This window comes from Delphinapterus leucas, chromosome 2, assembly GCF_059928025.1.
Source record: "Delphinapterus leucas isolate spDelLeu-1000000601 "Yukka" chromosome 2, BTC_Dleu_Yukka2, whole genome shotgun sequence".
Lineage (NCBI taxonomy): Eukaryota > Metazoa > Chordata > Mammalia > Artiodactyla > Monodontidae > Delphinapterus > Delphinapterus leucas.
This window is the reverse complement of record NC_143130.1, coordinates 17,755,855-17,780,670: the sequence shown is the minus strand read 5'-3', so window position 1 is coordinate 17,780,670 and position 24,816 is coordinate 17,755,855. Positions and strand designations below refer to the sequence as shown.

Sequence of the window (24,816 nt, the reverse complement as noted above, 5' to 3'; positions counted from 1 at the left end):
TTTCTCTAAAGATAATTTATTTATTTATTTTTGTCAACTAGTTTGTTACCCTGAGATATCCTTTGTATAGGAAGAACAGACCACATGCCCAATTCTGTCTTTTTATCAGTTTTCATAATAATGAGTTTGTTTTCTTGGCTAGCATCTCCTGGTTTCACTTTTCCTTTTTCCCTCTTTAAAAAAGTCAGTAAGAACTCATAAGCATTAGTATAGTTGTTATTTCAGTCTACATTATTGTTCTTATTGCTGCTCAGATCATCCATGTTCATGGCAGTGGGACCTCTCTAAACTGGCTCCTGAGTGTTCTTGATAACAGCATCCTTGCTTTCTGCCATGAAATGTGTTCCATGCTCATCTTATATATTTTCTGCCCCACATCTGGAATCAGTCGCTTCCCAAAGCAATCTTGTCCTGTTAATGGGAAGAGGTATTCAGAGACTGCTATTTGGGTACATTGATTTTATTTTGCTAAGCCTAAAAGTAAGTTAAAATTAAGAACACCCTGGTCAGGCTTCCCTGGTGGTGTAGTCGTTAAGAATCCACCTGCCAATGCCGGGGACACGGGTTCGAGCCCTGGTCTGGGAGGATCCCACATGCCACGGAGTAACTAAGCCCGTGCACCACAACTGCTGAACCCATGTGCCGCAACTACTGAAGCCCGCGCACCTAGAGCCCGTGCTCCACAACAAGAGAAGCCACCACAATGAGAAACCCGCGCACCACAACGAAGAGTAGCCCCCGGTCGCCACAACTAGAGAAAGCCCGCGCGCGGCAATGAAGACCCAACACGGCCAAAAATAAATAAAATAAATTAAAATAAAGAAAAGAGCATCCTGATGTATTTTCAAAGTGATGCCTGAAAGTGTAGTGAATCTACTCTTGATTTTCTGAGAGATGAATCTTTCTAGGGGCACTAATCAGCATGGGTTCTTCCTGTCAATTCCAAGTTTCCTTAATTTGAATTCTGATGAAGTTTTTAGGCAACTATAAGACTAGTGTTGGGAGTTCCCTGGCAGTCCAGTGGTTAGGACTCGGCACTGTCACTGCTGGGGCTCGGGTTCAATCCCTGGTCAGGGAACTGAGATCCTGTAAGCCGCGTGGTGCAGCGACACACACACACACACACACACACACACACACACACAGACTAGTGTTTCCATGGGCACTATGACTGAGTGTGATGAGGTCATCCTGGGCAGATGTCAGAAGCACTGATGGACATTCTGCTTGGCTGTCAGTAGATGCCAGAATACAGAGCTGCCAGCATGCAGGTATTGGTAGGAATCCCTCAAAGGATTCCAGGGCGTTTTTATAATGGCTTGCAGCCAATGGTTTAGGGCTTTGTTGTTGTTCTATTAGTGAAGAAGAACTGGCATCTCAGTTAGTGAGCTTCGCATTTATATGTGCCCCTGGTGAAACTGAGTGGCCAGGGCACTGTCTCTAGTGGACACCGTGGGGGCATTTGGTCACGGCCGGAGCTGCCGGGGTCTTTAAGGGTCTGTGCGAACTGGCTGTCCCTAGTGGCATTGGCCCCAGCTCCTAAAGCCTCACCAAACCTTGCGACTTGATGAGCCGCATTTCACCTTCCAAGGCTGGTGTCGGTGGCGGTCTGTGCAGCTGGGTCATGGTCAGGGACGTGGGGACACAGAATACTGAAGCTTTGCATACATCTGTATTGTCTCGTAGTTTAGAATTTACCATTTCTTGTACATATATATTTTTTAATCTGATGGAGGCACTTTTATCTTTATTTTTTTAACATCTTTATTGGAGGCTTGTATGTGTTTAATAATGCTTCTGTTAGTTGAGCATGCGTTTAAATGATAAATAAATAAAAAACGATACTGTGGCATGCTGAAGAAGGTTTTTGCTATTAGTGCTCTGTTATCAGGAAAGTAAAGCTCCCGGGCCTGTCTCTGGCCCGTCTCTCTGTGTCCTCTCTTGGGCAGCCCTGGAGTCCGTTCTGCTCATAGCAGGAGTGACTGTTGAGAAACTCACATCTCTTCCTCTGCCCCAATGCTTCAAAACTTTCCTTAGCTTCCCAATATTTTTTAATACAGTTAATATTGGTAAGTTTTGGTAAGGTTTGCAAGAACTCTTTTGCTTCTGTCTTTTCTACCCTGTACTCAGCTCCCTTGCTTGAGTTTCTTGGGTGGGTCTCAGGCTCCAAGCACCGTTTCCCTCTGAGTGTGGTAAAGCTGCTTCTCTGTCCTCACTGCCCACCTGCCTCACCTCAACTTATCCCTCAGGGCACTGCTCAAGTGACAGTCTCTCTGGTGGGTCTTTCCTGACTGCACAGACTTGCTGTGTGGTCCTGAAGTGCCTTGTGCTTTTGGTGACTCCAGGGGAATAGGGGATTTGTCTCCACATCCACTGGTGTGCTGGTAACTGTTTAACAGCTGAATCTCTGAAACCAAAAAAGACCTGGCTTGTAGCATTTGCCCATTTCCATGGTTTCTCACTGTGGCCAATTTCAAGTTCCCAATATCATGTCACTGAACACAGAATTGGAGAGAAATGCGCCATTATAGTGTTTCCACCACATGGATGCAATTGATGCATCACGAGTATATGTAACAATACGTAGTAAAGGAGCTGGGAAACGCTGTGTTTTGAGTATTATCTTTGTTTTTAATATAATCTATTTAATTATACGTTTATATAGTTTAAATTTTAATAATGGTTCTGTTTAACGACCAACTCTCAAAAATTTCTGAAAACTTCAACTTTTCTCCTAAGATGTTTGAGCCAGCTCTGGAGCTCACCTGTGTGAAGCACAAACAAGTCACATGTTTTGAATTGATTAAAAACAGTGGAATAAGGCAAGTTTGGTAGGTATTTACTGCAGGCAATTCCAATTGTGAGGGGCCTGGAGCAATTTTGGGACGAGTCAGTGGAGGAGGAAGAGAGAATGTTACAGGTAAATCAATCTATAGATTAGCAACATTTAGACACTGGCTGAACTGGGGAAAGGAGGGAAAGAGAATGTTCATATTTGACCATGTTTGTACTAAAAAATGTGTATAGCCTCCCTCCCCCATAGCGGGAGAATATGATCTTTCATATCATACCTACGCCTGTAGTTGTGTGAAATGATAAAGATGAACCTGAGCTATGACTGTCTATCTTCGCAAACCCTTTGTGATGATTACCCTTTCCGGGATGTGCAGTAGCATAGCTGGCAGTGCACACCCAGTGGTACACAGCAGCCCACTCAAGTTTTAGCCTGATGAGAAGTAAAGGTAGGGTTCTTTTCCTGCTTGCTCTTTTCTAGTGACTTAGCTGTCATAGAAACATAGTTGATTTTTTTTTTTCTTTTTCTTTTCTTTTCTTTCTTTTTTTTTTTTTGCGGTACGCGGGCCTCTCACTGTTGTGGCCTCTCCCGTTGCGGAGCACAGGCTCCGGACGCGCAGGCTCAGCGGCCGTGGCTCACGGGCCCAGCCGCTCCGCGGCATGTGGGATCTTCCCGGACCGGGGCACGAACCCGCGTCCCCTGCATCGGCAGACGGACTCTCAACCACTGGGCCACCAGGGAAGCCCCAACAAAATTGATTTTTATTTTTGATATTTTAATTCAGTTAATGTGTTTTGACATGGAGCCAGCTCTCTGATAGCCAGTTTATTCTTAATGAATCTTATGATTAATTTGTAAAGATACTGCATACTATTTCTTTTCAATAGGAGTTTCCCTTTTCTCTTTTTAGAAATGCAAGCACAAAAAGATTGTGGTTTGTCAAATCATTGTTTAATCCCTTGTAAAGATCCTACACTTAGGTCATTATCATCTTTCCCCATAATTTGCTTTAGAGCATATGAGATTTTTTGAAATTTGAGGTTTCAAAGGTTTGATGTTACTTTTTTTTTCTTCATAAAGGAAGACCAGTGTTCAGTCCCAGGCCTCTTGTGAAATGTGTGATGTATAATCTGAATACTGTTGCTTGGAAAAATAAATGCCAATTAACTAATTTCTTCAACATATACTTTTGAGCATATTAAGTTCTAGACGTGTTAGAATGAATCGGTTGTATATATCCTGTTAATTTTGATACTTTAAAGCTTACCATCCTTTATATAAATATATTGTTGATACTGTATAGACCCAATAATGTTAGATATGTGCTCTGATTAACTAGTAGACATGGATTTATGTTGGTCTCTAAAATAACAATAAAAACAATAATTAGAAAATAAAAATAGAGAATTGTGAAAAAGGAAAATGTAAGTTGAAAACTAAGACAAAGGAAAAGAAAATTTTATCTCTATGTAATGTATGTCTGTACCATCTATCACATAGTATACATTTAAGTCCACAAAACTTTGGGCTTGCTCTCTGGCAGCTCATGTGAAAAGGGAAGCAAGATCAATCTTTTAACATTTCCTTCCTTTTCAAACTTCCTGACCAAATACAGGCTTTGTCAGCCTCCTCGCAGACGTGCACATAATTTCAGTCCGTCTACCTATGAGGTTCTTTTAGCACTTACTCTTTTCATTTTTCTTTTAATGGCCATATTGTTTAAATTTTCTTTCAGTTGATCTTACACATATCACGTATGAAGGAGCTTACTTCTATGGAGGTATATTGATACTCAGTGTTCTGAGGAGTGAACAGGAAAAGAATCTAGAGAGTAAGATAAAAAGCCAAAAGAAAAGCCAATGTAAGTGAATGGAGGCAATTCCAGAGGAGCATGATGGCATTAAACGGGATCTAATGAAGTTCAAGGGCTCTGGGGAATGGATTATAATGTATTAATCTGGCTTTGTTGGATAGACAAGATAGAAAAAGAAAAAACAGTGAACATATTCTTGTTTGGAAGCCCCATTTTGCTATTCATTCCCTTAATTTACCAATCACTGAAAGGTGAATTATCAGAAAAACACTTCTGGGACATTTGCCTGCAACTACTAAATTGGTAGTTTTGCCTGAATTATTTGATCAATTCAACCTAAGTTCCAATTGACTAAACAATTGGCTGGAAAGACTCTTTTGGTGAAAATATAGACTATTTCACAAGCTTGTAGTGGCACATTGTGTGAAAATATAAATTATGAGCATCCAGCACATTTCTGTTAATCCAAGTAAATGTTCCTGACTTAGATATGAGAGCAAATGCCATCATGGTTACAAAAGCTGATGTAAAATGTAGACATTTTAATACCCGTGAAGTGGGACATTTATAATAGTATTTTCTAAAGGTTAACTGTCAGCGTTTAGATCCTATGAAGAAAAAGTTTTAAAATGGCTTAGAATATAGTATTTGTTTTGTTTCAATGTTTTTAGACAAAAGAGCCCTTCTATACTTTATTTCTAAAAGTCAAAAGCTGTTAGAGCCAGAAAGGTTTTGGAGTTTGAATCCAAGCCCTTCTTGTTATAGATGAGGAAACAGAAGCCTGGTGAGAATGTGGACAACCCAGTGCTATTTTAATCTGTGCTGTGAAGTGTGTGGTTTACTTTGTGTGTGTGTGTGTGTGTGTGTGTGTGTGTGTGTGGTTTACTTTTGAGGTAAGACCGAAGCATGTATGAGCATGTCTTTGTAACAGGATGCCCAGCCGCACCCTGTGCCCTGGGCTACCCCGTCATCCTGGTGACTCTCTTCTGTACGTTGGATCAGCAGATAGTCCATATTTGTGGAGAAAAGTAAGGAGGCATTAAACTAATGTAGATAGATTTTGTAAAATCAAACAAGATGGATTGCCATCCCTACTTAATTCAGAGCAAAGGAAAGGAAACCAATTTCTCCACACCTCGTTTGCCATAATGAAAATGGCATTCTGCTTTGAATCATTTTCAGTGAAATGATTTTCAATATTGTTGTCTTTGTGGCATTTTGACAATTAAAATCTATTTCTCAAGCCCACTGGAAATGCTTCAATGCTTTTCCTTCTTTTCATTTTTTCCACTGGTCCTATCTGTGCTTGTTGCCTAGGAAACTACTATTGGGTTGAATTCTCTTTGCTTGCTTGTCAGGCTGTCAGAGTTATGGGTAAAGTTCGTGGCTTTATAGTTGTAAAAGTGCTTCTTAAATGTTAGAAATGTTTTATCTATATTAAAGTGCTTTATCTCCTCAATTAAAAAGCAGCCAAGCAGTTGTTTGTTTTTCTTAAAATAATATTCCCTTCCCCAATTATTATTGGAAGTTTCTCTGTTGTGTACAGATTTGCAGTAGGATTTGAATTGTCACAGTGGGTTCATTCCAAATATAGCACTTTAATAAAAAATTTCTTCTGTAAATATTTGTTTTGTTTCTTTGGGGAGTCATGGATTATGATTCCCAAAATGTGCAAATGCACACATGAAAATATTACATTAAAAAGTCCAATGAAATCTTAGAAAATGTAGGTTATTTGCGCTATATCAAATAAGTTGGAAAATTGTTCTCTCTATATAATGTTTTTGAATTAAAGTTAAAAAGAAGCAGGACTGCCTTATGTCTTATTCTTTCTTAGTGATTAAAAGTTAATAAAACTGAGAGTGTAGAATTAATGATTAATTATATTTTTGCTAAGCTAAATTCAGTGTCTGACAAAATTGTTTATATATAAAAAAAATTCAGTGACGTGTATTTTGTGCACTGTGGTAGCCACTAACCCCATGCAGCTGTTGAGTCCTTGAAATGAGGCAGGGGAGACCCAGGAACGGGATTTAAGTGGCCGGGGTGGCTAATGGCTACTTACTGGGCAGCACAGATAGGGGCCTTGCTACTCCAAGGCACCACCTGGGGACTTGTTAGAGATGCGGCCTCTCAGGCCCCACCCTGGACCTACTGAATCAGAATCTGTATTTTTAACAAGATCTCTTAGGATGGATGTGCAGTGCTCTCCAGCCTAGAGCAGTGATTCCCCGCCTTGGTTGCAGTTACAATTGCCTGGAGAGCTTGTAAAAATAACGCCCGACCCTCATCCTAGACCCAAATTTCAGGATTTCTGGGTGGGGGCCCAGGAATCAGCATTTTCCAGGATAGTCCCAGATCATTCTAATGACTAGTGAAGATTTGGAGCCACAGATGTAACTCAGAGAATGTACGAACAAGTGCAAGGTGGAGACGGGAAAACCTTAGTACTGACCTGGATTTCCGACCTTTTACTAAGGTCAGATAAAGGAGGGCTGCAGGTGAGAGAGAGAGAGTTAGCCCTTATTGAGTGCTTAGTGTATTCCAGGCATTATTATCCTAAATTGAGTATGTACTTGACTGAAAAGACTCTTGGTGAATATATAGCCTATTTCACAAGATTGTAGTGACATACTGTGAACATACAGATTGAACCTGTTAATCCAGATAAATGTTCCCTACGTAGATATGAAGTATGAAGTGTTTAGTTTTACAAACACACACACACACACACACACACATTCTCCATGAGGTCCCCCCCTTCACTGTGCCACACCTCATTCCTCCCCACAAATCCCCTAAGAATAAAATGAATTGCGATGAAGTTAAAAGCATCATTTGTTTGCCAGTCCTAGCTAAAGGGAACCTGTCTCATTCTGAAGTTCTTTCATGACCTTTCTTTTCACCTGTGGAAAGCATCGCAAAGGTCCAAACATCAGGTGAGCCATTGGCTCAGTGACAGTGATGTTTCTGCAGCTCTGAGGTTCGGTGTGAGCGAGTAAGTGCAGCTCACATGCATTTGCTGCTGTCCTGCCTCGGGTGAGACCACGATGGTAGAGGTTGGTGAGGAAGGTGAATAACTCAGAGCCTGATCTTTCCGTTCTTGGTGTTGCAGGATTCCGTGCTTCCTGGAGAGGGGCATGCTCTCTGTGGCCTGACTATCAAGGCTTGGATTTGTCTCCACCACTTACTGATAGGTTAACTTCAGCCAAGATATCTTAACCCTGTAACACCAGTCTCCCTACCTATAAGATGGGAGTAATAATGTAACCTGTTTTGTAGCCTTGTTCTGAGGAGATGATCAATTAATGCAATAAGGTTCTCAGCACATGCATGACCCATAGTAAATGATCAACGAATGTTAGTGATTACAGACTTAATTGGCTTGTTATAAATGATCAGGACGTATTTGCTTTACATGGCTCTTTCCTCAAGGAGAAGGAGGAACGGATTATATTAGCAATGAGGGACCTCTGCACTTTGAAGGTAACACAAACAGACATGCGACCATATGTTTCGGAACCATCCAGTCTTATTGCCGCCTTGTAGCGGCCAGGGCCAAATGGCTTTATGAATAGCCAGGGTGTACAAGGAATTAATTTGAAACTGGAACGCTCAGGACAGGAAAGTGGATAGTGAGCTATTCAAATGCTTTTGCAGTGCCGCCGTCAGACTCCCCCAGGATAAACTAGCATTTCTCCACTTTCTGCAGCCCTGATGTCTTCCTTGGCTTCATTTTACTTTACAGTGCTGGTCACCTCGTGGCATCATCTACACTTATTTGTTTATCCACCGTTCTCATCCTCTCAGTGAGGGAAATGCACAAGGGACCTCTCTGGTGACCTACATCACCAGAATGTGCAGTCCTCGAGGGATCACTTGACGGCAGCAACTAGAAGCGTGCCTAGCACACGGTAGGTGCTCAGTAGATATTTGTATTGAGTGAATGACTTCTGATGCATTCTTGTACAGCTTTTAGTACCATGAAGATTCAAGTTCAAGATGAAGAGTCTATATATGAGCAAAACGAAGAGTAGAGACTCTAGTGGAAGTTTAACACCTGAGAGCTAAGAAGGGCCTTGCCATTGTGAACTAGTTGATGATGTTTAATGTGCTAGTGAACTAATTATAAAGTCTAGTACGGTGGAGGACCTTCAGATGTACATCCTTACGTAACAGAAAATTGGCTCGTGAAATTAGGGAAAAGCTGGTCCCTAGTTAGGAGAAAAATACCACACTTTCGTATAGTATTATGAAATAAAGGAACGGGAGAATAATGCTAATCAAAAGTTAACTTGACAGTCACTGAGGTACTTGAATCCTTAATAAAATAATAGAAGACAAATGTCAAAGGAGAAAGGGCATTGAGCATTGAGAGAATATCTCCAATGCAATCAATAGTCAACAATTTTGAAAGACAGATGACTTGTCAGATGGAGTTCATAATTTCAAAACTTAATCTACATGATTGTTGAACTAAATTGGTACGGTGAAAGTGATATAAAGGATTTGATATGGATAAACATATAAAATTTTATGTGAAGAATTAATTTAGATTTGCTTGTACTCAAATATTCTCTTTGGAGAGCACACTGCGTGAAGAACAATAGTGCAAAGTTAATAATAAAAAATTAGTAGAATGTTGTCGAGATTCTTGGCCAGAGAGAGTTTATCACCAATGTGTCAATTAACAATTCTTTGAGCTTCTCCCAGGAGAAACCCCCCCCCCCCCGCCTTTTTTTTTTGGTCTCCTCTGGCCATCTAATATCTGTAATTGTTTTTTCTTTGCTAAAAAGATTGCCCTTATAATACTTGAGACAATCAATGTGAAAAGGATGGAGATGGATGGATAGTCACATTCGTTCATCTCTTTTATTTATACAACAACATTTTAGCAAACATTTGCTGGGGTGGAACCTCTAAGATTAATGAGGGAGACAGACGGTAGAGTACTGGTTCTAATCAGTGAAATTAACACAAGGAGTGGTGTCACTTATGCTTTTGGAACCATGGGGACCCCTTAGAGAAGGTGGTACCCTCCAGGCTGACCTTAGAGTGGTGAAGATGGGGTGGAATGGGGAGGAAAGGACGAGGTCTGGAGGAGTATGTGGCCTCTGGTCACTTCAGAGCGTTCCAGCTGGATCTGAGTGTAGGGTGGAGAGGTGCTACTCAGATCACGGGGGTAGGTGCCAGGGCTTAATCTGATGTCCTGCGACCCGACTGTACCAACCGTTCTGAGTCATGACATCTGACGTGTGGTTTAGCAAAGGTGTTATGGCTGTTCTGTAAGGGATGCATCCAGGCTGGAGGGAAGGCACACACGAGGTGATAAGAGTGCACCAGAAGTCTTGAGCGCAGCCCAAGAAAGTTTCAGCATAGTGTAGTCCTGCTGTGCGGAGTCCTGAAGTGTGGTGGACGCTAGAAAGGCTGAATCTCATCTTCCATGACCTGAGATCTATGGAATCGTCTTAACAAGATCCCCTGGCGCGTTGCGTACACATTAAAGTGTGAGAATTTCTGACTTACAAGACCCTGCTTGGCTCATCCAGGGCTCCCTCCCTGGCATTCACTTTCTACATCACTTCTTTAACTCTACCCTTTAGCCGCACGGAATTGCTTGCAGTCCTTTTAATTCTGTAGAACTTAAGCGTCTGGCCTCTGCCCCTGCAGTTTTCTCTGGCTGCATGTTTTCTTCCTTTCTGTCCACCCCACTGGTCAAACACCACCATCACCACAACCAAACAAAACCCAAAACGCACAAACCCAAACCTTCAGCATTGATGTCTTATTCATTCACTTCTTCGATGGTTCAGCACTTGTCCAGGGTGACCCCCTGGGGAGTGTGATGGTGACAAGTGCAGTGTTATTCTCTAGGAGCTGTGTGCTCAGGGGAGGCAGATCCCCAAACCCAGGATGACAGCGCGGCAGATACGCTGGTGGGATCAGGCCATAAGAGGAGCCCCTTGTAGAAGTGGTCAGGGCTTCCTAAGAGAGGAGACACCAGGAGTGTGAAAGGACAGCAGGGAGAATTTAGCCATCCCTTCTGTCGTGAAGTCTTCGAGGATGCTCTCGGAAAGGTCCCCGCTTAGGTGTTTTGGTGGCTCTTGGTTTTCCTCCTGAAGCATCATGATCACACTGCACGGGGCTGGGTGATTCGTCTGCCTTTTCCACCGCGCTGCAGCCTCCACGAAGGCAGAGGCCATGTCTGCGCCACACCCTGAGCTCCCCAGAGACTGGTGCTCAAAAGTACCCGCTGATAAAGAGAGGGAGGTTTCTGGTTCTGTATCGGTGGGCTGGTGGGGAGGAAGCCACATAATAGTGGGTTAAAGGAAAAGGGAGGGATGAAGCAGTCAGCTTCTCTTTCTCCGAGATCGCTTGTCAAGGAAAGAAGCCAGAGAGCAGTATCTGGGGAGGAACCTGGAGGAAGTGGGGTTGGTTCTCTTTTAAAGGTTTCTGAGTCGATTATTCATTTGACAAATATCTATGGGAGAAGGTACAGTTGGGCCTCACTCTTTGTGGAGGTTCCCACAAATTTTGTTGAATCCAGTCGCACGTGTCCCCAGTTGATGGTGAGCAAGGACCCTCTGCCTCTTTTTCAGTGCTCATACTGTAAACAGGGTCCCTTTCATGGTCTATTTGGTGCCATGTTTTTCACGTTTTTGTGCTTTTGGTTGGTGATTTTGCTGTTCAAAATGACCTCCGAACATAAAATGCCGTTTTGTGCTCCTGAGTACAAGAAGTCTGTGATGTGCCTTATGGAGAAAACACACGTTAGTTCATCTTCAGTCAGGCATGAGAGTTAGTCCTGTTGGCTGTGAGTTTCATGTTCACGAATCAATATCTATGAAATGAGGTGTCTCTAAACAGAAGCGCATGTAAAACACGGCCATTCACGGATGGGTTGATGAAATTGCTGGGAGCAGAGGCTCCCACCTCACCTGTGGCCCCTCCTGGACCAGTGCTTCAGTATTTCCGAACTCTGGGAAGGTTAGCAGTGGTCTCACAGCACAGCTGCCACGCACAACTGGAATCAGGTACTTTCTCTTCCAGGGGCCACTCTGGGTCCCGGGATCAGGCAGTGAGGAAGACAGAGCCGGCCTTGAGGCGCGCGGTCCTCGCCCTCCAGCTGGGGCGACTGTCCCTGGAAATAGAGGGCACGTGCAGGGCTCAGCACACATCTGGGAGGGAAAGCATCACCACTCGCAGTAACACAGAAGTCCCCCCGCCTTCTCCTGGTCTTTCTCCGAGTATTTTGTTCATTTTGTAAGAAGAGCTTGGGATTAGCTCCTACCTGCTCCCCGCTGCCCCGTGCGTGCCCCTGCTCCCGTCTGCTTCTTCCCCGCTCACTCTCTTGTGTTCTCAACTTCAATCCCCTCCTTGCTCTCTTAAGGTATTTTTCTGAAAATACAGAAATTAGCAGCCAAAGTTTCCCACAGTCTTGTCCTAGAGAAAGTCCCCCGTGCCCCCTGTGCACGTGGCTGTGCCGCTCACCGCCCTGGGTTGAGTTTCGTTGGCACCCTGGGGTGTCATTCCTCTTCTTACCCTCGCCTCCTCCCTTCCACTCACACCTGGTTTTACCTGTCCTTAGCCCTCGCAGGGCAGGTGGGGATCTGCTTGAGTATTTGAATGGTCAGAGTGGGATTCACTTGGAGTGATTTTTCCATAATACACAACTCTCAAAGGACCCTTGGCCCTGTATTCATTATTCTGTAGACTCTCTAGAAGAGCTGTGTCTAGTAGATGTTGGCAAGTGCGTGTTGACTTCACACCTGCCACAGCAGAACAGAAAGGGGACCCCAAATCAGTGAAAGGGCTAAGGTAGCCCTTGGAAGCACTGTTTTCTCTGCTCTTGGGGCTGCCTGGGTGTTCCCCATGGGCCTGGAGGGAGCTCAGGACCCTGACAGCACCCACCCTGTTCCCAAGTTCTGTCTTAGCAAAGGATTTGGGGACACTGAGTTTTTATGTCCGGATTTAGTAGCCAGTGCACATTTTTATAAGCCCCTGGTCACTCCCATAATGGCCTTAGGCCAGCCCTCCCCTCCCCCAGAAGGCCGGGAGGCAACCATGAAAGGCTTTCCACCTCTGCAGCCAGACCAGAACCACTCTCTCCTACCCTCAGGGACCACAGGAAAGCAACCCCCGAATGAAATCTCTAACGGTTAGGAAGCTTTTTTGTTGCTGACTGATGCATCTTTTTTTAAAATTAATTAATTATTTAATTTTTGGCTGCGTTCGGTGGGTCTTCGTTACTGCACACGGTCTTTCTCTAGTTGCGGCTCGCGGGGGCTACTCTTCGTTGCGGTGCGTGCGCTTCGCATTGCAGTGGCTTCTCTTGTTGAGGAGCACGGGCTCTAGAGCGCAGGCTCAGTAGTTGTGGCGCACCGGCTTAGTTGCTCCACGGGCATGGGGGATCTTCCCGGACCAGGGCTTGAACCCGTGTCCCCTGCATTGGCAGGCAGACTCCTAACCACAGGGAAGTCCCACTGACTGAGGTATCTTAACTAAGAAAAATTTAGGTTCCCACTTTGGGGGCATGTGCGCATGCGTGCAGGGAGGGAGGCGGGGCTGTTGCAATGATAGCCTGAAGACCTGTCCTCCAGGTGAACGCTGGGCTGATGCTGTTGGGAGGAGGGGCAAAGTGGAGTGGGAGAAAGGGGTAGAGGAATCCCACTGGCGTCCTGAGCTCCTGCAGGCCCGCTGTCGGCGCTGCTGCCGGTGGGGCAGGGGCCGACTCTTCTCGGAGTGGGAGTGTCCGCGGGCTCCAGGCTCTCTCGTGTGGCCTGGTTAGGCGGGGGATGCACCGATGGCCGGGCGCTGATGGAGAGGGACGGGAGCCCTGCCCGGCTGTGCGGTGCTGGTGGCTGTGTCCCTGCAGTGAAACCCTCCGCTCCCCTTGCCTCTTGGGTACTTCATCCCCGGCTGCTTTTCCTTAATCCTGTCGTATATTTGTCCTTCCTTTAAACTTTCCTTAATTGCCCCTTCCCGAGTCAGTCCTCTGCTGCTGGATTGGATGGATTTGAGGAGTTGGCGCCCTTCGAGGAGCAGCCACGGGGCATAGGACCCTGTGCAGTGAGAACGGGGTTGGGTGGAGGCTAGAGGCTTCTTGGGGTGGGGTGGGGGGGGAGGCACGGAGGCACCCGAGTGTGGAGCATATTGGAGGAGCCGTCGGTGTGGATGATCAGCAGGACACCAGGACGGGTGCGGCGGGAGGAGACTGTTCTAGGAGACAGGGTTAGAGAGATGCCTTCAGTCCCGGTGGCTGCAGGCCTTGACCTCGAGACATCTTGCCTGGGACCTTCTGTTTAATTCTTTGGAGGGCTTTTATTTACTATTTTAAATTGAGATAACTGTAGAATCACATGCAGTTGTAAGAAACAATGTAGAGGGATCCTTTGTATATTTCCCTTACTGGTAAGATTTTGAAACACTGTAGTATTAGATCACAGCAACCCTGAAACAACCTGTTGATCTTATTCACATACGCCCACTTTTACTTGTACTCATATGAGTATTTGGAGGGCTCCTGATCAGGGTCGTTGTGTTACCGGTTTCAGCATGAGAAAGAATTCTAATGATGCCAGTTTCGTATGCCTCAGAAAAATTCTTGGTTTTATTTTGTAAATGTTCATATGACATTAGAACATTGCATGTATATTTTCCCCTTGACTCTCTTTTCCCTCCTCATATGTCTCTAAGATTCAGTGGGACCAGTGAACGCATCCTCTTATCTATAGAAGTGGGTTTTAGACTCAGTCTTTCCAGGGACTCACCTGTTATCTGTAGAGAAGTGGAAGCATATTGTGGCTTTGACACGTCTTGGTTCTTCCGGGACGGCAGTGCGGTCAGCTCCAAATGGCACGGGTGAGGAGGCTGCTACAGGCACTCCAGGGACAGCTGGGCCGCAGAGGAGCAGTGTGACCTTTGACCCAGCCCTACAGTCTCTGTCCAGGCCTCAGTGCACTTATCTGTAAATGTGGTATTTCAATTTATCTCTAAGGCGCCTTCCAACTATAGTATTCTTTATTTATTGCTTGTATATATATATAATATATATATAATAACAGGGTGATAAAGTCACTTTATATCCTTCTCTCTGAGTCATTCATTGTTTTTTCAAGCTTATTTCCTGCCTTGCCTTCCCTAGATTTCTTCCAAGGATTTTATCTCAGTAAGTGAAATACTGATAAATACCTTGATAAAAAGGGGCAACTTATATTGGAAGGTGGACTTCGCAATCCTGATGCCAGATTTTCCTCCCTGTGGCATGTGTTAATAACTTGGTCCTTCTCACTGTGAGATGTGTCTTTAGGAAATGTGTAATTGCCCCAAAGATGGGGGAGACGGTCTTCATTTTGTATGAAGAGTAATTATGCCGTTTGCATCGTATGTTCTAATAGAACTCGTGTCACTGCATACGTATTATTTTTAGATTTGGTTAAATACCTTGATGACTGCTGCCTGTCTTATGGAAAAGGTTTCTTCATTGCCTTGAGTGGGTAAATAATTTAAAAATCACTTGAATAAAAGAAGAGAAACATTGGGAAAGTTGATTAGGTGTAGGGGTGCAATGTGTAACCATTAAAAATGAATGTATCTGGGGCTTCCCTGGTGGCACAGTGGTTGAGAGTCTGCCTGACGATGCAGGGGACACGGGTTCGTGCCCCGGTCCGGGAAGATCCCACATGCCGCAGAGTGGCTGGGCCCGTGAGCCATGGCTGCTGAGCCTGTGCGTCCAGAGCCTGTGCTCTGCAACGGGAGAGGCCACAGCAGTGAGAGGCCTGTGTACCGCAAAAAAAAAAAAAAAAAGGATGTATCTGCCCTTTTAGTATTTGTTCTAATTCATTATTAGATGTTCCATTTTCCCACTTATTTAAAAGGCACCTAATCTAGAGAAGCATATCAATATTTACAGTGCATTAGTGCCACAGAGAATTTGAGATCTTGTGATGAGGGTTTATTGCTGTTTTATCCACTCTTCAAAGGAAGGCACACATCAAACAGCTATCCGGGACCCGGTGACATCGCGCCCACCTCCCGTGTGCTTCATCCAGTAGCTTAACTATTGAAGATCCTCATCTTTGAATTTCCTTGTTAATATTTCAGAGGCTATACTTTGAAAATATATATATTAAATAACTCAGAAGATTATGAGGAGAGAAAGTTTTACTATCATGTTTTGAAAGGCATTGATTTTCCTAAAATGGAGTGTGAGGAATCGTAATAATAATGACCAAATTACCTGAAATGAGAAGCTCCCATTATTTCTAATTGCTCTGAAGAACACAAATTACATCAGATTATTAGTAATGCTGAAATAGGCTGCGAGCCCCAGAAATATGGAGCAAATTACAGGCAAAAAGGCCGTATTTGTATTTTATTTCTCTGAGGCCAAGACAAAATTGCATTCTTTCTGCAATATTATGCTTTATCAGTACAGTGAGAGGTGGGGAGCTTGTCAGATGAATCGGGCAGTTGTGTTTCGTGCTTCTTTTTGTTGATAAGACCTAGACGTTTGGAAGAATCTCTTTCCTTAAAATCAAGTTCGGTTCATCCAAAGACCTCACGCCAGTTGTGGCTACTTCTGCACTGTTACCCACAGCTCTGTGCATCTTCATCCTCCTTTGTTGCTTGTAATACTTTCACTTATTTAGAGGCAACTGGAATTCCTGTTGATACTAGTTTGAAATGCTGTTCTATTTTTTTCTAGTACATCTTCATAAATTGTTTTAAGTTCTGTTAGGATGAGGTTTAGTGGATGAATACTAGTATAGAAATGTATCCAATGTGGAATCACACAATTTTTAGCATTAAAAGGATCTTCTGTCCCCATTCGTGCAGCCTCTGGTTTTATAGATGGGGAGACTGAGGTCCAGTGAGGTGAACCAACGTGCCAGGATTATGCGTTCAGGCCAGTGGTTCTTAATGTGTGTGGTCTATGGGTCCTTCACATCAATAAGGCCATTTCAGGGAGACTGTTAGGCAAAACTCTTTTCATGGTGTTCCAGAAACATTTTGTGTTGTTCACTGGGTTGACACCTGCACCAGTGGTGCCCAGACACTGATGGGTAAGAGGCAGGCTCCTTGGCACAAAGTGAGATGGTAGCACCAAATGTATTCTTCACCCAACTCACCCGCAGTTTAAGGAAAAAAGCCATTTTATCTACTATTCTTGACGAAGCAGCAAAATGATGACTTTAAAAAAATCCTGACCCTTGAGTACACAATTTAATATTTTGTGTGATAGCATAGATGGTAGGCATAAAGTACTTGCACATATTGAAGATCAGTGGTTTATTGAGAAAAACTTTCATGTGATAGTTTGAGTTGTAAGCTGAGGTAACCATTTTTAGCAGAACACTATTTTTGTTTGAAAGGAGGCTGGAAAAACTGTGCTTATTCAGACTTTGGTGTCTGGCAGGGTTTCTAGAAAATGGATGAAGTGAGCCTGTCACTACATGGCAAATGACTGACAATATTTGTTGCCAAAGATAACATTCAAGCTTTCTAGTAGAATTAGATTTTGGAAAAACTTATATCCCACTGTGAGCATGACAACTTCCCAGTATTAATGATTTTTCTGATGGAATTGGTAATGATATTCACATATGTGATTTTCTGATATAAAGAAATATATCAACATTCAGAAGATTGGCAAAACCCAATTAATATATTCCAAATAACTAATGTTACAAAATTTGTCCCAGGTAAGATCCATTCCAGGTGTAAGACAGACAGATGTAACAAAGAACGGGAAGTTTACATTCCGTATTGTAGCTAACCTTTGAGAAACTAATTTCTCAAGTTTTGGTGTGCTATCAAAGAAGAAGATTTACAGTTATCTGAAAAGATTACTAACATTTGATTTCCTCTCCCAGCTAAATATTTGTGGAGCTTGTTTTCTCTTCGTATACTAGGTCATATCGCAGCAGGTTGAATGCAGAAGCAGCAGTGAGAACCCAGATGTCTGCTACCAAGCAAAATGTGAAAAAGTGCTGCTACCCCACTACATATGCTTTATTTTGTAAAATTGTTTTCACAAAATCCTGTTGTTTATGTTAACGTGTAATAGGTTTATTATTGTTAACTTAAAAATGAATAAATAAATATTAAAATTTTTTTTCATTTTCACTTCCAGTATGGTAAATATCCCTAGCTATAACCCACATAAACAAAAGCTCTTAGGGGTCCTCAGTAATTTTTAGAATGTGTGAAAGGGTCCTGAGGTCAGAGTTGAGAAATACCCGTGTAGGCGGGTCTCGCTTGGGGCATGCTACATCATCTTATACATCATACTTCCTCTATTGAACCAGTAGAGGTTTTTTCTTTCCTTCTCCTATTTTAGCATTTTTGAAATTGGGGCTCCAGTTGTTTCAGTCTGTATGTATAGCTGATGTAATAGTTCTTTAACTCTCCCAAATCTAATGATGCTATTAGTTAAAAATCGGTGTTTGATTTCTAGGTGTAAGTAATTTTACTGTGAAAACAACAAAATTCTTCCCTTTTACAAAATTGAGACTAATGTTTATATCTGCAAGTAGCTAGAAGTGGAGTTTGTTTTCCAATGAATGGTTGAATAATAGAATTAATTTCATGATTTGGGTGGTGATGGAGCACTGACCCAGGCGCCTCAAGTTCTGGACAGGAAACTGTCCCTGCGCTCCTCCTGTCACCTCTCCGAACCTCCGCTTACTCATCTGTGAAGCAAGTTGCATGTTCCTCCATTGGGACTAACGTTAAAAACCAAAAAAAGATTTAGATCCTTTCAAGTCACTGGTTTTTTAATGTTATTTAATCTGTGTGTGTGTGTGTGTGTGTGTGTGTGTGTATAAACTGGATGAAAATGACATAATTTTCACACAACCATAAAACAAAGAAGAAATTATAAACCAATAAAAATGTAGATTTTCACCATCAGTGTGAGACACTGTGTCTAAATCGTAGGCAGTATGGGCATGGACACGTGGTGTGTTACAGGGTCTTTATATTTGGACCCAGTTTTGCTGCCCGTGTGCACTCTGATACTCTGTTCTTGCAGCTGAACAATTGCAAGAAAACCTTAACTTCAAGTTCATCATGATGTCACTTGGCGTTCCTTTGTTGAGAACACGTTGTTTACTTTTTAAAATGAGTTCTGTTCTTTTCTCATTCGCCTGGTAATCAGATCTAGGACACCTTCCTGAATTTGACTGTGGTCACCACTGTAACCATGGGGTCTGAAACTGCATGGGGGTACTCAGTTACAGGATGGTGCAAATGAAAGATCCAGACTGTCCTTATATTCATTTCTTTTATCGGTATCACTAAAATGAAAACAAGAAGTGGAATGAATTGTGAGCAACTCGTAGGAAGGGCTGCCTAGTAGCACGTCTCCTGGGACATCCTTTACCGTGTGGTTGATGTAGATGCTGCCTGGGGGCTGTGCCCCAGCATCTCCCCAGAAGGTGCAACCCAAGGATCTGCAGTCCTGCTGTAATCCCCCTGGCCTCGAATCCTCTTTCTTTCCCTGCATCTAGAATTTTGAGAATTACAGATACAAAGAGGCAGAGTGCTAATTATTTGTGTCTGTTTCAGACTAACAGATTAACACAGAGGTCATGTCCCTTCAGAACATGATGATCCTAATTCATCTAATCTGAATCATGTCTGCAATGTATTTCTCTTGGGGAAATTTTCAAAAACAAGTTGAGTAAGCTGTTTTATTGTGTCCAAGTGAAATTTATAGTCCCTGAATTTATTTGGGGGTTGACATGGATTTTCATGTGGTTATTTTATTATTGTGGGTACTGCTTTCGGTCATTACCTCTGTACCATTTTAAAAGGCCTCTTGTGAACGAATAGTGCTTCTTTTAGACTTAATACACACACACACACACACACACACACAACTTGAGGGATACTACAGAATTCCTTAACAACTAAGTAATCAGCGACCCTGTTAATTGGAAAGCAACAGAGCTCATATCTAAGGATCATTATTGTAATTTCCCAGAAGTATTTTATTCTTCCTCCTCCCCACTTTATTGCTTTTCTGCTTACAGTTTTGATTTTTGAATCTGGGAACAATTTTGTTAATTGAGAGGGAACTTTTTTATGGTAAGAGCATTGTACTATTAACATACATAGTTCCTTAGATGTACATTTTTGTGAACTTGTTTTGAGAGTGACTGTATAGTTCTTCGTTGTTTTTTATTTTTATTTTTTTGGTGCAAATTATAAGCAGCAAGAGCTGTCACAAGTTTTTACACACACTTTTTACACACTGAAAATTGAAAATTATTCTTGCCCATAATTTTCATGTATGTGTTTCAGCAAGTTAAGATAACCACCAACAATATTAAATGTTCAGTATATTTTTTTCTCTGGTAGTGTTATTCAGGCTCTTTCTTGGTTATCAAATCCTTTATTGGAAGCAAACGTTAAATGCAATATTATTATGATTCATATGCTTCTGTTTTCTCTGGTTGTTTCTAATTTGCTTTAACATATTGGCTTGACAATGGTTTAAATATAACATTCAATGTATGTAAATAGTCTATCTTTAGTTTCATATCCTCAAGGTTCTCCGTAGCCACACCACTGAGCAAACGCGTCAGTATTCCAAAAATGTTTCTCATGGTAAATGATGAGTTTACTCCTTCACTGCTAAAGCTGCTTTGTTAGAGGCTTTTTATAAATACTTAACTTGTGTCCTAGTTTTTGAAAAGATTACTCTAAGCATAATTTCGTCTAAAATTTTTGTCTTATGTTTATTATGCTTTTCACTCTGTTGATGTGTGGGGCTTTTGGTTCTGATTCTCAGTGCTACAGACTCATGTGCCTTTATTCTTCTCCCTGGTTTTGTAGTTCTGTTCCTTTTCTGTAACAGTGATCACATCTGCTAGGATGTTCTCAGTGCTACCATTACAAATTTTAGCCTGGGTTTGTTGTTGATTTTGTTAGAGTCATTGCAAACACACTCCTCTTGCATTTGACTACAGTTGCTAAAGCACCATCTTTTATGTAACTGTGTATGTGAGTGTACGGCAGACAGTACCTGCGTGTTGGTGTACTGCTCTTAAGATTTCCGTTTTCTTAAGGATAAGAAACATGTCTGTGCTCTGTACTTTCTGATAATACTTTGTTAAACAAAGGAAATATTTTATTTAACAGATTTCTTTAATAGCCGAGCCAAACCAATATCAGGATGATAAGAACAGCAGTGGTGATTATTGTCACTCTCTGTTGAGTGCACACCGTGTGTCAGACACTGTCTTACGCACTTTAGCTCATTCAGTCCTCCCGGTACCCTTAGGAGAGAAGTACTGTTTTATTGCTGTTTGTGTAGGAAGGGCCACAGGCAGAAGACAGGGAGGCCACTTGCCCAGAGCCACACAGGTGACCAGGGTGAAGTGCAGATGCCATCCCGGCCTTCTCACTCCAGATATCCTGTAGGTACCATATTTCTTTCGCAGTGACGTTTTTAAAGGGACTAAGGGAATTTCTATTTAGGAGGCTGGCCCACTGTCACCTTAAAGTGTTATTCTATTCTTCACTCTTTTGCTTTAACTACCTTTATCCTAATATGTAGTTTTCAGACGTTAGGTTTTCTTTAATAACGCTGCTTTGTGTTGTAGATATGCCTCTTCACGTCCGACGAAGCAGTGACCCAGCCTTAATTGGCCTCTCCACGTCTGTCAGTGATAATAACTTCTCCTCTGAAGAACCTTCACGGAAAAACCCCACGCGCTGGTCGACAACCGCTGGCTTCCTCAAACAAAACACCGCCGGCAGCCCTGCAGCTTGTGACAGGAAGGTAACTGCTTCTAGTTCCTGTCGTCTTTCTGTCAGTGACGGGAGTCAGCCATGGACCAGGTCTTTGCTTCCATGGCGTCCCTGCTACATCCTCTGTGACCTTCACACCAAAGTTCAGATAACTTATTTTGTATTGCCCTTGAGTTTTCTGATTAAATCCTTGCTATATATTGTGTATCTATTTATGTATCCATTTTTGAAATGGATAATATGTTCCTATGATGAAAAATGAAACCTTTTAACATGAAGTATGTACACCTAAGGGCCCTCTCCTAAGTCCTAACTTGTCTGCCGGTCACCCCATGTCTCTTCCTGGGAAACCCCATTATGAGCTTTTTGCATGTCCTTACAGGGATCTTTTGTGCATGTATAAACACATATTCATGTTGGCCCCTGAGGTACATTAAAGAAATCACAGCATGTGAACCGTTAAGGATGAAAGTGGACGCCATCCATGGTCATTTGCTCTCAAATGAAACGAAATGGAAGTGTACTGTCTAGTCTTAATAATATTCTCTCCTTTGACCAAATTTAATTTGTCCATGACCTAATTTACTTAGTCTAAATAAATAAGCTTTATTTTAGTCTATTTAGTCTACCTTTTTTCCAATTTGTGTTAATGCTCCTTGTCATATATTCCTACAGAAGCCGTACCATCCCGTTCTGTTATACCTCTAACCTTTTACCCAATGAGCTTTAAGCTGTGCTTGTCATTTTCACTGCTGAATCTATAAAATAGATTCTCAGCAAACATCTGTTGAATGAATTAATAAACAGTTTTCAGTGCAGCCAGTAATTGAGCACCATACATATCGAGAAGTGTGGAAGTATATTAATCACATATTAATAGTAAAAATCAATGTAGCTTGATATTTGCTTGATTTATCCTTTGCATCTATGTCAAAATACCTGTTTTAAATATTTTTTTTATCTTGGTTTCACATTTCAACAAACTCTTCTTCGTACCAGTTCAAGTAAAGAAAAAAAAAAAAAGAAGAGAATATGTAAGTTTAAACTGAGAAGAATCTACCAAGAAAATGCAATGTACTATAGTCTGATTTTTTGGATGAGGGGTTTAACTCTTCTGTTATATTTTATTAGATATGTGATGAGTTTCTTCTCATTGAGATTAGCCTGAAAATTTAGAATGCTTTATCATGCAGTAGATTCTATTCAAAGAATCTGGTTTCTGAATAGGCCTCGTGACCTTTAATTTGTAATCGGAATAGACCTGATTTCCATGGATATTCACAAATATATAACAAGTCAAGTTGGTAGTTTAAAAAAATTTATTACTTTAAAAAAAGGTTTTCGCTTAGTTGAAGGATAGGGGGTCAGGAGTCACTGAGGTAATCAAAGTTTTCTTTTTAACTCATTCAACATCTTGGCTGTATGAGTCAGTTTCAGTTACAGCAAACAGAACCACAGGAGCTATTTTCAACAGAAAAGGACTTAATGTTGAGAATTTGTTTTTCAGAAAATTATTGGAAGGTCTAGAAGAGCAGGCCATAGGCTGGGCCCCCAGGGCTTTCTGGACAATGCAGTACAGCGTGTCTAGCTGGCCCGGGGAGGGGGCAGAGGTGCAGGACCTGGCGTCCTGCTGCCTGCATTGGCCCAGTAGACGTTAGCACTGTCTCCACCTGTGCTCACCTTGCCTCCTGTCACCTGTGGAGCTGGGCCTGAACCCAGGAACACCCTAGAAAACGCCGTCATCTCCACGGCTTGCCACTAATAACAGCCCAAGAAAATCCCCTATTTCACAATTATCATTAAAATCTCAGGCTGTTGAATCCAAATGGGCAGAATGCAGTTTGCTCCAGATCCTTATGTCTAGGGGTGTCTGGGAAACGGACTTTAGCCTTCCAGGCTCTGCAGCCCAGGGAAGCTGCCTGGAGAGGATGGAGATGCTTATGGCCAGTTAACCATGTCCACCTCACTGCCATTCTCTTTTATTTTGTTTTATTTTTTGGCCGTGCCATGTGGCATGTGGGATCTTAGTTCCTCAACCAGAGATTGAACCTGTGCCTCCTGCAGTGGAAGCATGGAGTCGTAACCACTGGACTGTCAGGAAAGTCCCTCATTCGTTCTCTTTTAAATAACATGTGTCTATCATTGTAAAAAATTGGGCAACTAGTAGAACAGAACAAAATTACATTATCCATAATTCCAAAGTCATCAACAACCAGTACTAAGATATAAGTGAACACACACACACACACACACACACAAAGTCGGAGTCATTCTTTGTCTACGTATTTGCATCCTGATTATTTCTCCATTTTTTTCATCTCATAGGGATTTCCCCTGGTGTGAGTTTTGTTAGAAAATATTTTTAATGAACACAAAGTATTCTAGGGTAGAGTATACTTTATCATTCTCTTATTGTTGGACATTTATGCTATGTTTTTTCACATTATAAGTATCAGCACTGTAACACAAACTTGAATATAATTTTGTTTTAAAAATGGTTACTTTACCCAACAAGCTTCTTCCCTATTGAGAGTGGTATTTAACGTAGCCAGATGCCTACACTTTCCCATGGCAGAGACCTTAATTCACACACATATCTCTCGATGAAATTGTATTCACGTACGACACACATAAAAGGTAACGTGTAATGAATTTGTCTTTTGAATTATCTTTGGCTTTACTTTTCAAATAACCTATTTACTAAGTTTCCTAGTCTAGATTTTTAAGCTGTTTGTATTTTAGTCTGAGCTGTTTTTTTTTTTTTAACAGGTATATGTCTGATAACTGCTGTCTTATTTTCAGTTATAAAATAACTTCCAATGTCTTCAATATTAAGAAAGGATGCTTGGAGGAAAGCATTCTTGCTTATCAGTATTAAATTTATTTATTTCTGTTGTGTCCATGAGAGTTTACCTATGCTGGGCAATTTCAAGATGTTATAAATTCTTATCAGCACGTAGAGGTTTAGGTTTTCTGTATAAAAACACGGAAATCAATTAGTTAAGGGTTCACAGTCCTGTGATTCATTGATCTCTAATGGTTAAAATAGGTTGGTGTTCTTGTATAACTCATCTGCATACGTAAGTAGCTTCTATTCTTCCAAGTTAAATAAGCAAAACAGTTTTAGTGTAATGTCACCAATCAGTTAAAATCTCTTATTTCTGAACCAGGCAGTTCCTTTCTCGTGTGTGAGAACACAGCCACGTTGAACTCTCCCTTGTGGTTCAAAACCACAGATGAGAGGTGGAGTCTTCCCAGTTAAAACAGTAATACTGTTTCATCCCACTGTCAAGTTTAGAGGGCAAAGTTCACAGATTTTGATGCTGCTAAGCCAGGTGAGGGCTCGAAGAGACCAAGGGTTTCACGGGCTTCTGGATTTCTTAAATTCTGTCAAAGTTTTATCTGGCAGTGAGGCATAGAGGGGAAGAGAATCTTGGCTGTTTTTCAG

At 42.1% G+C, this 24,816-nt stretch overlaps 1 protein-coding gene across 20 annotated transcripts in view; it reads left to right on the top strand.

Moving 5' to 3' along the window:
* PARD3 (par-3 family cell polarity regulator) overlaps positions 1 to 24,816 on the top strand; it is a 642,085-nt gene that overhangs the window by 267,010 nt on the left and 350,259 nt on the right. For 19 of the 20 annotated variants that reach the window (XM_089906474.1, XM_089906475.1, XM_089906472.1 and 16 more), the window contains one exon: positions 21,221 to 21,399. In XM_089906474.1, the coding sequence (XP_089762600.1) occupies positions 21,221 to 21,399 (179 nt within the window). Of the gene's footprint in view, positions 1 to 8,420; positions 8,522 to 21,220; positions 21,400 to 24,816 lie in introns of those variants that run through there. The other variant, XM_089906476.1, reaches the window with a different exon arrangement.